Raw genomic sequence first — 13,998 nt, forward strand, 5'->3', positions numbered from 1 at the left:
GTCTGCAGCATAGGCGAGGCTCCGACCGTCATGACAGCTTGACGCCATCCATGGCCAGCACCACCAAGCAGTCCACGCTTGACCGCTGCTCCTTGCTTTGCACCTTGGATACCGCCGCCAATGCTCCTTTTCTATTCCCGTCCCTTTAAATTTCATATTCTTCCTCCAGCATCTCTAATCGCCGTATTTGTACTATGACGTTCTAATTGAGCCACTGTGTCGCGGCCCCGAAACCGGCCATGTCTCCGTCTTCCTCCAACAGGACTAGCAGCAATGGCATCGACAAGCTCGACTACCGGCCGGCGGCCTCTCCCCGACGTCCGCTCCTCCACCCCGACCCCGAAAGCGACTCGAATCGACCCTCCCAGGACAACAGTTACGCCGGCAGCTTCTTCGAGCAGGTCGCAGAAGGCATCATGGAGCGCGATCGCGAGAGGCTGCAGCGCCAGTTCGTGCGGTGGCTGAGCTTCGTCTGGGCCGTCGTCAACTGCTTATGCGCCGGCAGCATCACGGCATACTCGCTCTACGGACACCTCTTCCAGTCCCGCCTGCACTATACGCAGTTCCAGGTCAACATTGTCTCCATCTGCGCTGAACTGGGCATGTATCTTCCCGTGTCTGTGTTCGGCTACCTGTGCGACCGACTGGGGCCTGGAGTGCCGTCGTTTCTTTCCGGAATAATGTTTGGCCTAGGATATGCCCTTGCTGCGTTTGCCTACCATAGTGGCCCTCCTCCCTCGGCCGGGGGCCACGGCTGGGCGTTCGGCGTCATGGTATTGGCATTCGTGGGCGTGGGCATGGGCACCAGCTGCATGTACCTTTCCGCTGTCACCACTTGTGCAAAGAACTTCGGTCGAGGGAATGCCAAGGGCATCGCTCTCGCGGTGCCAATCGCTGCGTTTGGCCTGAGCGGCATGTGGCAATCGCAGGTTGGATCGCGACTTCTGTTCGAACGGAATCCGGATGGAGGTAGGGGAGACGTTGACGTCTTTCGCTACTTCCTGTTTCTGGCAATCACGCTCCTCTGCGTAGGCATCATTGGTGCCTTCACGCTCCGGATCGTGGACGAAGAAGGGTTGATTGATGACGCGGTCGAGGAGCTGGAACGCTCAGGTTTGCTGGCTCAGAACGAGTTCTTCTCGCGCGCCGCTAGCATCCACGGCTACGGCACTATGGAAACCAGAGATCTTTCCGACTCCACATTCGACTTCCTGCAAACCGAGGCCGACCGTCTGAAGCAACATGCCGAGGAAGAAGCGAGGAAGAAAACCTGGCTACTGAACGAGGAGACTCGCCGCTACCTGACGGATTCATCCATGTGGTGGCTAGCTGCTGGCTTCTTCCTCGTCACGGGACCTGGAGAAGCTTTCATCAACAACCTCGGCACCGTCATTGGGACTTTGAGCCCTCCTCACACCGCCTCGAGGACCTCTCCAGCCACCCATGTGTCCATCGTAGCCATCACGTCGACTGTCGCCCGTCTCATCACTGGCACACTGTCTGACATTCTTGCGCCAGTGGCGCTAGCCTACCAGCACCACAGAGGGCCGGAATCTGTAGATAACTCTCTCGCCTCCCTTCCGCCTCGGCCACGCAAATTCACAGTCTCCCGCATCATTTTCCTCCTCACGTTTGCCTTCATCCTCTCTCTAGGCCAGCTCCTCCTCGCATCAGGTGTCATCCAGAACCATGCCTCCCGCTTCGCCGCTGTCTCAACCCTTATCGGCGCAGGCTATGGTGCTGTCTTCTCCTTAACCCCCATCGTCGTAAGCGTAGTATGGGGTGTCGAGAACTTCGGCACAAATTGGGGTATCCTCGCCATGACACCTGCAGCAGGTGCCACTCTGTGGGGAGCCATTTACGCCGCAGTTTACCAAAGAGCCGCCGGGACCAACAAACCGGGCGTCGAGCGCGACCCCAACGACGTTCTCTGCTACGGAAGCAAATGCTATGCCCCCACGTTCTGGGCCATGGCTGTCTCTGTATGGGTAGCGTGCGGATTGTGGATATGGGCTTGGAGAGGCCCAGTTGGGTGGAAGCGAAGAGGTATCGTCGTGTAATATGCTCCCTCAGATGTATTGTACAGGAGAAGGACTGTAAAATTGATGATTATGGGTCATGTTAGCGTGCATTTTGCTGTTGTTTGAAAACTGCATTTTCTTCCGGATCTTTGTCGGTGATACCTTCAGCGAGCGAAAGGCGTTTTATCGGGGATGTCATATGTAGCGTTTGCATTTAGATCTAGTCGTGGCACTCGTGGTAAAATCTTACGAGGCAACCTCAAGTCCATCCCTCCTGTTCGAACAACCCCCTGCGCTGAATTAGATTTCTTGTTCAAGCAATTAAACTTTAGTACTAACAGTGCACACAGCTGCAATTAGCTTAATAGTATTCTTTAAACCTCCCTTTAAGCTATATAGTCTGCAACATAAAAATTACAACAGTATTTAGTATGTTGTTGACGACTCGGTTTGCCGCATTGAAAGCTGCAACAGCCATACACCCCTGCTTGTTCACCACAACCGGCATAGTTCGATACTTCGAGGCATTGAAGTGATAGCTCTACTGATCTGGAAGATCTTCTAGGATTTTGAACATGTGCAGCCTTTGTGGACATGCTCTCCGAGCGCTCTGGACAGACGTAGTGGCGTTTGTACATTTAGCGGCCTGCATTGTACACCGCGCTATGCCAAATCAACTCGAGCCGTGGCGCATGCTTCCAGAAGCTTTGGCTTCCCCCTTGGCTTAGCCACCCGATAGTTATTTTTAGAATCTGAGGGTGCGAAGACTCGTTGGCCTCACAGCTCCATCCCTCTCTCACCAACACAACCACTGACATGGACCGAGCTAGCTAGGTGCTGGCGTAAGCCCTTCCTGCAGGTGTGCCTGAGACATATGCCGCCCGGTCAGAACATGGCAAGGTTCCTATCTCTACTCTCATCCGCCACAATCACGGACGACCCTCGCGAGAAGAGCAGGTCCAGAACCAGCAGTACCTAGCACAAGAGGAGGAGCAAGCCCTAGTCAAGTTCCTGCTACTTATGTCTAGCCTTAGGCAACTTGTACGAACCAAGTTTATAAGTTCTCTAGACTTTAGTGTAGCCCGTCAGCGGTCAACGTCAACAAACCGATCAAGCCTCTGGGCAAGAATTAGCCTTAGCCCTTTTAGAAACGTCACCCTAAGCTTAAAGTAAGAATAGTTAGATCAATCAATGAGAAACGTCATGGGAATAACACACATGAGAGAATTATGGAGTGGTTCACTGTTATCAGCAGTCTATAACATGGACGAGACAGGAGTCATGCTAACCATGCATCTGTTAAAGTTCTTGTAGGTAAGGATTGTGAGGCTATAGAGGCGTAGGTGTGAAGCGGACAATAGTGACTCCTATTGAATGTATCAGTGCTGATGGTAGGGCGCTCTTACCTCTCATCATTTGGCCTGCTTCGACCCACCGAAGCAACTGGACCACGTACTCAACCCCTAGATGGCATTATGGACCCTCTGAGAACGGGTAAAATGACTCCAAGATTAGCTTAGAGTTCCTTACGCGCGTATTTAATCCTCAAACAAGGCAGAGAGCCAGTGGAAAACCACAAATGCTGATTTGCGACAGCTTTGGGACTCACAAGACGCTCAAGATCCTAGAGTTTTGCCTCGCAAACAACATTATCTTGTGTCGTCTCCCTTCTCACACCTCCCACAAGCTTCAGCCATGTGACGTTGGACCCTTCGCGCCGCTTAAGACTGCCTATTGCGACTAGGTTGAACGACTAAACCAAGGAGGCGTAGATAGAGTAGGTAAAGAGCATTTTACGTATCTGTACAGTCCTGCAGGGGATACTGTTTTGACTAAGAAGAACATCAAAGCCGGATGGACCGCAATTGGTTTGTTTCCGTTCAATCTAGAGAGAGTACTCAGAAGTCCCAATGCCCCCAGCTAATCTTGCTATTCCAAGAGTTGATGGCGTAGCAAAGACTGATACGCAGGAAGAATTACTGCACACGCCAGTAATGCCAGTGACAGCAGAATCACTTGCGTTGTTGCATAATCTAGTTAAAGAGGATACTCTTGTTCTTAACAAGACAAGCAAGCAGCGTCTGCAGAGGCGTGTACAGAAACTCGCAAGTGCCGCCCAGATATCTTTTGCTGAGAGAGACCTTCTCCAGGACTACAATCAGTTTCTTTTCAAAGTGAACAACGAAGCTAAAGTTCGTCGATCAACTGGGTCGGTAGCTCTAGGGAAGGCAAAGGTGATGAGTTATAAGGACCTGAAGGAGACACGAGCGAAGCGTGCTGCAAAAGAGAATGCTAAGTAGCTTTGAGTTTGCTTGACAAATTCTACTCTTAAAGCTCTAGCTCATCATTTCTTGTCTCCTTCTTTGCTGCCGATTCATGCTCATCTCTGCGCTGCTTTGACGTACGCTGCCAGTTGCGCTTCGCGTCTTGAATGTCATTTCTTCAGGTACTGCTGCGCAGTGTAACCTCTCCTACTCAACTCCTGTATCTTTCTCCGCAAGTCTTTCTTCTAGGCTCTTCTTCATATCATAACGCAAGCAGGCCGCTTCTGCGCGACATATAATATGCCACCGCCACTGCCATAGGGCATGCACTTGAGTAGTGGCACGCTATGAGGATAGGCCAGGATGGCCTATCCCTGCTCATTTATTCAAACTCGACATGACGCCAACCTTATCCGTAAACGCCGAGGTTGACTCGCATTTGCACCACGCTCGGTCAATATGATGTGGGCTTGTATTGTATTTGTGGGACAACGTAGGCATATATAGTGCTTTGGTTATTGGCAGAGCCAAATAATGACGGACGCAGCATCTACGCTCTCTTGAGGCTGACAAAACAGATAGAGTGAGGCTAGTTGGCTGGATTCAAGGGTCGTGCGCGGCGACTTGACCGCAGAAGATGCGATGGCGGTAGGTATGCGGAATACTGTGCGCGCAATGTGAGTGCGGAGACGGGTGATGGGAGACAGTTCCTAGTTAATTCTACAAAGAGATGCAAGCAAAAGATCAGTTACTAAACAATTCACAGTTTCCTCTGTTCTAGCACCGCTTTCATTTAGTCTTAGTTGACCGCGATGTTATTCACTGAAACTAAGCAAATGCCTAAATGATTGTGGATAGAGGGAAAAGAGAAATTGGGTTCGTGTGGAGGAGATGAGGGAGTCGCTGGAGCATATTGTTTGCTCGCGCACGTCTTGCTATGACATGACCAACCTACTAGGTGTTGACACGAAGCGTGAAGGCCCTCCAACTAAATCTTCCGCCCATACGCTGGTTTTAAACTGACCATCAGGGCCAGGTCAATATCTAGAAGGATCTGAGTACTCGGCGGGAGTCTAGGCTATTAGCAGCCAAAGTGGGCGCGCACTCAAGGAAACTTGGTAATCTTCCCTGTTAGAGAACTCTAGAAGCTATCTCACAGCCTAAAGTTCACTAGGTTACAATGCTAGATAGCTGTAATTAAAATGCGATGCTAGGCTATAGTACACAATTCACAGAGGGCCGTGGAAAATACAATATAGAGTCGATAATGATTGCTATTAAAAGGCTGTAGGGGTTTTTAACTATAATAACTAGGATGAGGTTTCTTTAGCTGCTTAAAGACAGTGGAGCAGAGAAACTAGTCAATATATTATTTCTTCGCACTCCGCCTACAGAATTATAGCTATAATGAAATATATTAAAAATTACCTTGGACAGTCTAGGCATGAAAATGTCCTTTGCTACATTCTCTTGATGTCCACGCCATTACTCCTTCACCTCCACCTACTCCTATTATCCCCAAATCAAACTTTTTACCATCTCATCCAGAACTTAAACTCTTCCCTCCCCACTCTCATCCGCCTTCCCACTCCTTCTCGCAAGCTCCAGCCCCACCTCCACCCCACTCTCAAACGCTCCCACGTCCCTCCTCCCCCTGCGCCACTTATGCACTGCTGCAGCTGCAAAACCCATATAAACAAAATAAATCACTACCACCACATACTGCAGTGAAAACTCCGCCTTACACAACTCATCCCAGGCATTCTGCTCCTTGTAGCCGTACTCGCTGAACATCGTCACGAAGGTGCCTAGAAGCGCGGACGCGAGCCAGAGCAAGGCGAAGACGAGGGATGAGCAGAGCGCGAAGACAGGATGCAGGTGTGTGGTGTGCAGGAGATAGTGTTGGACTGGGAGGTGGATGGTGTCGGGGATTAAGGCGATGAAGGCGTGGCAGACGAATGTCGCGCTATGGCCGAACCACGTGTTAGTATCTCCTTTTTCTCGCCCTCGCACTAGCAATACAACATGTCCATACGGTAGAAGCGCGGCCGTAGCCGTTAGAATTCACTGGAGGGGGCAGACAGTACTCACACACCATCCGAGTCTGTACCCTCCCATCGCACTGGCGGTGAATTCGGCATGTTGGAGTGGTCTTTCGTTTTGAGATACCGGTAGTACGCTGCATAGTACGAGTCTGAGAGCTTCTTGCCATATATAGTGTCTGCGATCAGGAGCGCCCAGATGCAGATTATGAGGAAAGTGATAGGGAGGAGCAGGATGGGGCCGTGGCGGTGGGATCCGTGCCAGCGGGGGTCAGTGGGCTGGGTGTAGGGTTTGAGGAATCGCATGTTAGGGGTAAATTAGAGAGTGTGTAGAGATTGAGATTAAGGAAAGGAGGGTGTGGGTTTGGGTTAGGGGTTTTGAGGTTGCTCGAATAGAAGCGGGATGGAGGAATTGAGGATGTTGGACCGAGAGAGAGATGGATTTCTGGATAGAGAATGGAGTTCTGATTGAGAAAAGCGAATGAGGCAAGGAAAGAAGGAAAAGAACGGCCCAAGTCTAATACTCAATACCAACCTATCGTACGTCTCCTTCGCATGTCTCAGAATCCCCACACCCGCATGACGAGGCTACATGCTGCGATCCAAGCCTTCGAGCTAAACTATCCTCTCCAGATATCCTACCACTAGTACACCAAGAACCTCGTAAACAGCCTGCTTCAACAACCGTGCACCAATCCTGGGACCTATTTTCTTGGCAGTCGACCCATAATTCCCTGATCGCTTCAGTGGTAAGTGAGGGATGCGCAGTGTTTGGCGAGGTGCAGCCTTGCACTGCCTCCTACTGCCAAGCGCAAAGGATTCTGGGATATGGCTAGTGGGTGCTGCTTGAGGCGCAGGAGGAGATCTGCGGAGGACTAATAAAGCAAGGCTGATTCTTTTGTTTTTATCCTTTGCTAACGTTACCGTTGAGGAAGGAATGCTTAGGTTGTTTGGGAGGTGGGCATGCCAATCACCAGCCACAAAATGGCTGGAGGAAGAGCCACAATGTGCCTCCTGCTCTGAGTTCTAGGTCGACCTCACCATCACTCTCCATCACTTCTTCCGTCTCTACGATGGTAGAGACACTCTGTATAATATGCAGAAAGCTCAAGATTGCTCAGTGCTTCCGACCAAAAATTCACATTCGGCAAACCAAGCCCAGGTTTCTGGGACAGGTGAGGAAACTGTAGTTTTAGAAACCTGTCAGAGGTTTGCAGAGTCTTGAAAACTTGCGATTTCTGCAAGATAGTGCTAGGGGCGCTGTGTAAGAGATAGGAACCCGAGACATGACAAATTCCAGAGGAATACGCTAGGAGTATAGCCAAGCAAGGACCTAGCAATTTATCTCTACCGCTAGCTATCATTATGCTGAAATAGATGTTTGGAAAGAGATGGATTTATTATTAGATGAAATGCGACGGTTTCGGTATCAAACAGTATTTTCGACTTAGTATTAAGCTAAGGGGTCTTGCGGATCGGAATGTGCCCGATATCGTAATACAGTTTCCGGCCACAAGTTGTAAACTCATTAAAGCACATCCAAACTTCCACAGCAAGATAGCCAACAATAAGTAAACCAACCTTAAGCTTGCCAAATAGTGGCTGAAAGAGTGCGAAAATATACACTTAGCAGCTTTACAAGACCCCTTTTTAGAGTGTTGACAAAACAAACATCTAGCCAGGTCCTCTTAGTCTGCAAGGATTGCTATCACTTCTAAGAATGACCATGAATACACAGTTTGTACACAGCATTATAGAACTGTACTTCAATGGGGCGCTCGTATGAATGCCGCATGATCTCCAACGCCGCGGAGGACTGTCTCGAACAGCATGCGCAACGCATCTTTTCCCTACATGTACGTAGGTTGAATGGGAAAATAGCTCCAAATGTGGTACGACTTTTAGATGATATACTCAGCTAAAGATAAATTAGTTTCTTATTTATAGGGTTAAAAGCATTGCTTAATTAGACCCTATAGGGTGCTGTGATCTAATCGTATATATATTTAACAAGTCAGAGCACATGAACGTTCACCCTATAATAGAGCCACTAATCACTTTATAATAACATTAACACTTCGTGCACAACTAAAACCCGAAGAGCCTCAGTCCTGCTCCTTGGCATGTTTGAGCAGCATTCCTTGCTTTCAATTCGCGGGTGACACAGCTGAGGTGAGAGGGGCAGAATGCTGCAGAACTTGCCTGACTTTAACAACTTCATCATCTTTTTTACTCTTAACTCAAGCTAGATTAGCCAATGCTGATAGAAAAAACTTAGGTAGATAAGTTTAAACATTAATTGCTATTCGAACTTATGCTCCTGCTACAGTCTAATGTAGTCAACGGTTGTAGAGCTAGACAAGAATACCTTCCTAATAAATGGGTGGTATTTCATAAACTTCATGATTGTGGAGCTGCCGAAGAATATTGTCGAAAGACTCGGAATTTGAGTGATCCATGAAAATGCCTAGGCAAATCCTATTTCTGCGGTAAGATAGCCTAGAGTGCACTTCCTTAACTTGTTAATAATGAGTTAATGCTTCTTAGTGTCGCCGTTGATCTCGATGTATCTTTTGCCGTCAGCTGTAAGTAATGACTATTGTAATCAACAGCGCTTAGGGCATTGTCTTCTAAACCCTGCCTATTCTATGTCTATAATAAAGCTTAAATAATTTCGCCTTTTTACCCTGTCTCCTTCTCATTTTTAGCAAGCAAAATCATCATCCTCTCCGCTGATTTTACAACCCCACTAGGCATCCCTCGTGCGGCAATCCGCCCATCCTCTTCATCCAATCCATCCCTAATTTCTCCCTGAATCTCACACATAGACCACTCATCCCACGCCGGAAACGGCCCAATACTCGGTATGACAACCCTCTCTCTTCTAGCCCACCACTCAGCCCACCCCAATGTTACTAAGCACACCAACAGGGAAGCTCCACATAGCACAATATATGCTATTAACGTATCCTTGCCGACCACAAGCTGGTATCTCCTGACCGCCTGTCTAACCTTTGTATTTGGAGGCGCTTCTTTCCACATCTCTTGCGCAAACTTTTTCAACTTCCTAACATCTTTCCTCCCTGCGTTCGACTCGTGGTCCGACGGTGTAGCATTTAAATATATGGAAAGAGTGCTAGAAAATAGTGAAGGTTGGCAGTAGAATAACATGATTCCTAGCAAGCATTGAAGAGTGTCTTGCGCTCGAGTCTGAATCGCCGGGTTCTGGTTACTTAAACTTGCTATTGATTTCAGATTCGCCCAGACCATGGCTGGATACACGTATAAGGGGAACATATCTGAGGCCTCAGGGCCCGAGAAGGCGGCAAGGACAGCAGAGAGGCTGTCGAAGGTGGAGAATGCGTAGCGGTAACCGGCGAGCATTTCAGTAGCGGAGACGGGAGCAGGGATGAGATTGCTAGTGAATGTGTGGGAGAGGATGGTACCGTTTGTGATACTATAGGCTACAGTGCCGTTACGAAAGGAAGTGGTGAGAGAGGTAGTCCAACCGGGTGCGCTTGGCCAAGTGGCGTTTGTGATGCAGTTTGAGAGAGAGGAAACGGATGTTGGACAGTGCACGATGCCTTGGATACATTAGAAAGCCCTTTCTCTGAAGCTCTTCAAGGATCAACTAGGTGCTTGGATGGACTTACGAGCCTGAAGTGTGTTTGACGCTCCATTCTTAAGACACAGGTGGATAGCCCCAAAGGGAAACCCATACACCTCACACTCGCTCTTTGCGTCAAAATTCCACTCCTCATTTGGCCCAGGCCCTTCTGTAAAATCTAGAATATAGCCCTGCTGATTCTGCACAAGGACGATTTCGGTCTCAATTACGTTCTTCACCTCCTGTGTTGCTGCAAGTTCCAAGCCTCCAGGTAAATAGTAGACGCGCCTGCAGTTCTGCTCGTTCACTTCCCCCGGTATATGGTTGCACGGAATTAATCGTTGTGGAGGAGGTGTTATGTCGACTGTGCGATATGGTTCGGAAAGAAACATAGCTAGATCGGCTTGGGCTACTTGGTCTGCGATCGAAGAAACGTTTTTGGCGAGGGAAGCGCTGAAAAGTGACATGCCCCATCCGAGAGACGTAGGGGTGTCCTCGAGCACATCGAATACTAATCGAGTGTTGACTTTGCCTTCGTAGAAATTAATGATACAGTAAATACTTCGGTTTACTTCCGCCAAGGCGAGAAACAAAGGATCGGAGCTGATTACGTCAAAGTAGGAGAAGTGAAATGTAGGCACGGAAGACTAGAGCATATGAAGATCTTGTGATACAATGAAGTAAAAACGAAGCACCGGATTGAATAGAAATAGATCGACTCACTCATGATGAGTATACTTAAAATCGGCACTAGTACAATAGCCCCTAATCTCACTGCAGCCAAAACCCTAGTTGAGCTCCTCATTCCCAGTCCCTTTCCAACCAAAAGTGTAAGCAACCCAATGATACTAGCGCCAGCTTGCAGACTTAAGAATTTGGATAGCCGCAAGCCCTCCTGCTGCGAAATCAATAACCACCGCACCTTCTCGAATGTTGCGGCAATCGTAGCACCAAGGAAAAGCCCGGTGAAGCTGGACAAAACGCTGAGAACGAAGATTGCGTTGCTGCTAGAATCATAGAGGAATCGAAGATGAGAGGCGACCCTTACGTCTGAGGCCCAGACAGAGGTGAGGATTAAGAAGCCGATAGTGAGGAGTGCTGCTATCCATGCGAGCCATGATATTTGGATTTTTAAAGGGCGTGCTGACCTTCCCACTTCGATAGGTGATCCGGGTATCAGGCCTTGGTCCTGTGGACTATATCCTTCTCCCGGCCAAATGAGGGGAGTCCGAGTTCCGAGTAGTTTTCTCATGACGAACACTGTGACTAGGAATCAAAAGTGTTGGAAAGTGTCTCCCTCGTGACAGTCTATGAGAGGTAGGCTGAGAGATGAACCTCAGTTTGTGGGTAGAGGAAACACAGGAGCGACCACATACTTTCTTATCGCCAGACGAGTCATTTCACTTCAAATGGCAGTCGTACCTTCGGCCAAGCTGAAGAATAAGGCAATAGAATCCCACGCGGTACTACCAGCAAGTGAGACAACGTATGCCTGCCAGCCTGATGCCACAAGCCCAGCCCTCCAAGTTTCTTGAATTGGCGCGTTGTTGCCCAAGCCATGACAGCTGTTTGCTAAAGCCTCTCATTACACAATTGCCTGTCCCTGAAACAGAAATTTCTTGGAAACTGGACATAGTTAGGCAGCAACAATTGACTGGAACGAGAGGTAGGTATATGTAGTACAAGGCTGCGGGAGAAGAAAATTTATCGAAGAACCGAAAATGAAAGTGTCTAACTAGAAAAAGAAACGAAAAAATCGCTTTTAGACACGGCTGAAGAAAGATCCTATGGTTGGCTGAGAATCATAGGAGCCCAAGGCGCAATCGGGAGGCAGAGGTGTAGAAGGATTATAAATAGAAATGATATAGGATCCTCAGGCGGACTAGTACTCGGCCTTGTTGTTTGAAATAATCATGGGCATCGAAATCCATAGAGTTCCATCTCCGCCGTGCCCACCAAGAAGAAGTTAGTTATGCCATTGCAGACGATCAAAACGCCATATCCTCATCTAGCAAGCTCATGATTCGCTGACTACCATAATACCAATCACTCAGTACATAAGCTTGAGAGCCACTAGCCTCCGAAGCCTGATTGACTGTAGTCCCAGTCTCCATCCCAAAGTGCGTGAAGTCAAACTCGCTAAAAGAATCTGGTAGATTGAGAGCTAAAGTCGGGTCTACGGGCGGATCAGGGACGTTCGAACCAAGGTACAGTCGTGCGGCTTGACAGAGGAGTTCATATAATCTGTACGGCTGGGTGGCTGACTCGTGGGAAGCCGCTTCAGGGTGCAATGAAGTTGCGAAGCAATCTAAGCGCGCTAGGTCGGCGGCATCGAAAACCTGGACAGCGCGGGTAAAGAGGATACTGAATGGAACGAAAGGGGTGTGTAGGATAGCCCTATGTATTGAAGTAGTTAGTCTAGGGACTGGAGGCGTGTGCTAATAAGCGGTACATTCCGATGGGCGGTGCCGAGTATTGGCTTATTGAAAAGGAACACCACTAAAAGAAAGGATCCAGTTACCAGTTGACATATTTCGTTACCATAAATTGGATATTTACCCAGCTATGCACGCCCGCCATACATTGCTGGTGTATGTCTAAAGTATCACGAGCGACTCTCGCCGCTAAGGCAGACATCAGTTTCACGTATCTCGCCGTCACTCCAAAAGTCTAGGGTTCTGCTTCCTTGGCAATTAAAGATTCGAGGGATATATTTCATTACCAGCTGGAGGTTGTGAGTCGAATAGACTGAAGCTATCACGAGAGTGAAAATAAATGGACATTCGCCGGGGTGTGTTTGAGAGAACGGATAGCGGTATTGGGAATGCTATACACACTCCAAGGACTCAAGGAGGCAGCGCTGCTTCAGTGACCAGCGGTTTTGTCGAATGCCTGGAATTCGTCGGCTTGGCTGCGAAGGTCTTCAGCACAAAGGACCAACTGTCCAGCTCCTTGAAAGATCGGTGCGGTGTCAAGTGGAGCAAAGACGTTTGAAGTAGAGGGTAGCGGGGTCGCAAATGCGTTAAACTCGAAGCTGTAAGCGGTCTAACTGCAGTTCATAGACCAGACCGACGTCTCTTAATCTTATCTATTTAATGTACAGGTAACAGAATTTAAAAATTATTATTATTATTATTGTCGTTACCGTCATAGTTGACTCTTCATTCCTCAAAGTACCACATGAGCTGTAATTTGAAATGGCGCACTGGCTGAGCAACAGATAGCAAGGTAAAGTAACATTGGGTTTCAGCACGCCCACTCTCGCAGAGAAGTCCGTTGCTAGGCAGAACATTGCAGTGAAATTCTTTTTTGAGAATGTCTGCGGATTATAGCGCTCTCTCTATAGTTTCTTGTTGTCAGAGTAGCGAATCAGGTAACATAGAAAGAAGTGATATCTCAGAATTAGAGAAGCTGTTATAGCTGTCTTCTGTCAGCTTTAGCTCCGCCCACCGAGCCCGTAGCTTAGTACTCCATTTTGTGCTGATTCGGAGACTTATTGGTTTGATGAGAAGACAGAATCTGAACAAGGCATATTCATGCTCCGACTCCCACATGCTCTGACAGAGAAAGTCGAAAAATCTGGAGTGATCTCCTACTCGTGGGGCTTGGAATACGTATGCTATACTCTCAGAAAGAAACGTCTCGACTTGAAGCCAGTTACTTGGCCCTCTCAGTGATCTTTGGTCGACGAACCTTGCGTAGGAGACGGCTACATCTAGAAGAAGCCGCTTCCGCGATTCCGTGTTCAGGTGCTGGCAAAGGTGGTAGGCTTTTTGGAAGAACTTGATTCTGAATGGCTCGATAGGCTTCTCCAGCTTGAAATCAATCGTTCGTCCTATGTTCATGGCAGCAGCACTAACAAATAGGAACAAAACAGCGAGGATCTGCTGTGGATATTCTGCGAGATCGTGGTCTTGATCGGGAATTTGCTTGCAGAGAGAAAGCACCAATTCTAGTTTGCGGCAAGATTCATCTATAGCCGCAGGGTCTGGCGCCGCTAACGACGCGTCGGGTGCGTGGGATACCCACCACCGTCTTAGATCGATGAGGGATAATGCCATGTC

The 13,998-nt window shown here is 48.6% G+C and overlaps 4 protein-coding genes across 4 annotated transcripts; 2 read left to right on the plus strand and 2 right to left on the minus strand.

Annotated features, from left to right (window-relative positions):
• Positions 1 to 111: 111 nt before the first annotated feature.
• BDR25DRAFT_307802 (MFS monocarboxylic acid transporter-like protein) lies at positions 112 to 2,322 on the plus strand. Its single transcript, XM_033690905.1, has one exon. It carries the CDS (start codon positions 240 to 242, stop codon positions 2,058 to 2,060), a length of 1,821 nt encoding a protein of 606 aa, XP_033540181.1. The 5' UTR covers positions 112 to 239; the 3' UTR covers positions 2,061 to 2,322.
• Positions 2,323 to 3,931: 1,609 nt separating this feature from the next.
• Positions 3,932 to 4,321, plus strand: BDR25DRAFT_320034 (uncharacterized protein; the record flags this gene model as incomplete). The annotated part of the gene is made up of 1 exon (XM_033691873.1): positions 3,932 to 4,321. One exon carries the CDS (start codon positions 3,932 to 3,934, stop codon positions 4,319 to 4,321), a length of 390 nt encoding a protein of 129 aa, XP_033540182.1.
• Positions 4,322 to 5,836: 1,515 nt separating this feature from the next.
• On the minus strand, positions 5,837 to 6,789 carry BDR25DRAFT_298130 (uncharacterized protein; the record flags this gene model as incomplete). The annotated part of the gene is made up of 2 exons (XM_033689050.1): positions 6,377 to 6,789; positions 5,837 to 6,251 (listed from the first exon to the last, which is right to left on the minus strand). Exons 1-2 carry the CDS (start codon positions 6,631 to 6,633, stop codon positions 5,837 to 5,839), a joined length of 672 nt encoding a protein of 223 aa, XP_033540183.1. The 5' UTR covers positions 6,634 to 6,789.
• A 2,220-nt stretch (positions 6,790 to 9,009) lies between these two features.
• On the minus strand, positions 9,010 to 12,571 carry BDR25DRAFT_384650 (uncharacterized protein; the record flags this gene model as incomplete). The annotated part of the gene is made up of 6 exons (XM_033697891.1): positions 9,010 to 9,911; positions 9,981 to 10,581; positions 10,857 to 11,200; positions 11,357 to 11,506; positions 11,967 to 12,331; positions 12,456 to 12,571. 6 exons carry the CDS (start codon positions 12,569 to 12,571, stop codon positions 9,010 to 9,012), a joined length of 2,478 nt encoding a protein of 825 aa, XP_033540184.1.
• Between the last annotated feature and the right edge of the window lie 1,427 nt (positions 12,572 to 13,998).

The sequence above is a fragment of the Lindgomyces ingoldianus genome (genome assembly GCF_010093535.1).
Source record: "Lindgomyces ingoldianus strain ATCC 200398 unplaced genomic scaffold BDR25scaffold_60, whole genome shotgun sequence".
NCBI lineage: Eukaryota > Fungi > Ascomycota > Dothideomycetes > Pleosporales > Lindgomycetaceae > Lindgomyces > Lindgomyces ingoldianus.

Excerpts from the sequence above, each read along its gene's own strand:
- BDR25DRAFT_307802 (XM_033690905.1), top strand. The coding sequence starts at position 240 with ATGTCTCCGTCTTCCTCCAACAGGACTAGCAGCAATGGCATCGACAAG.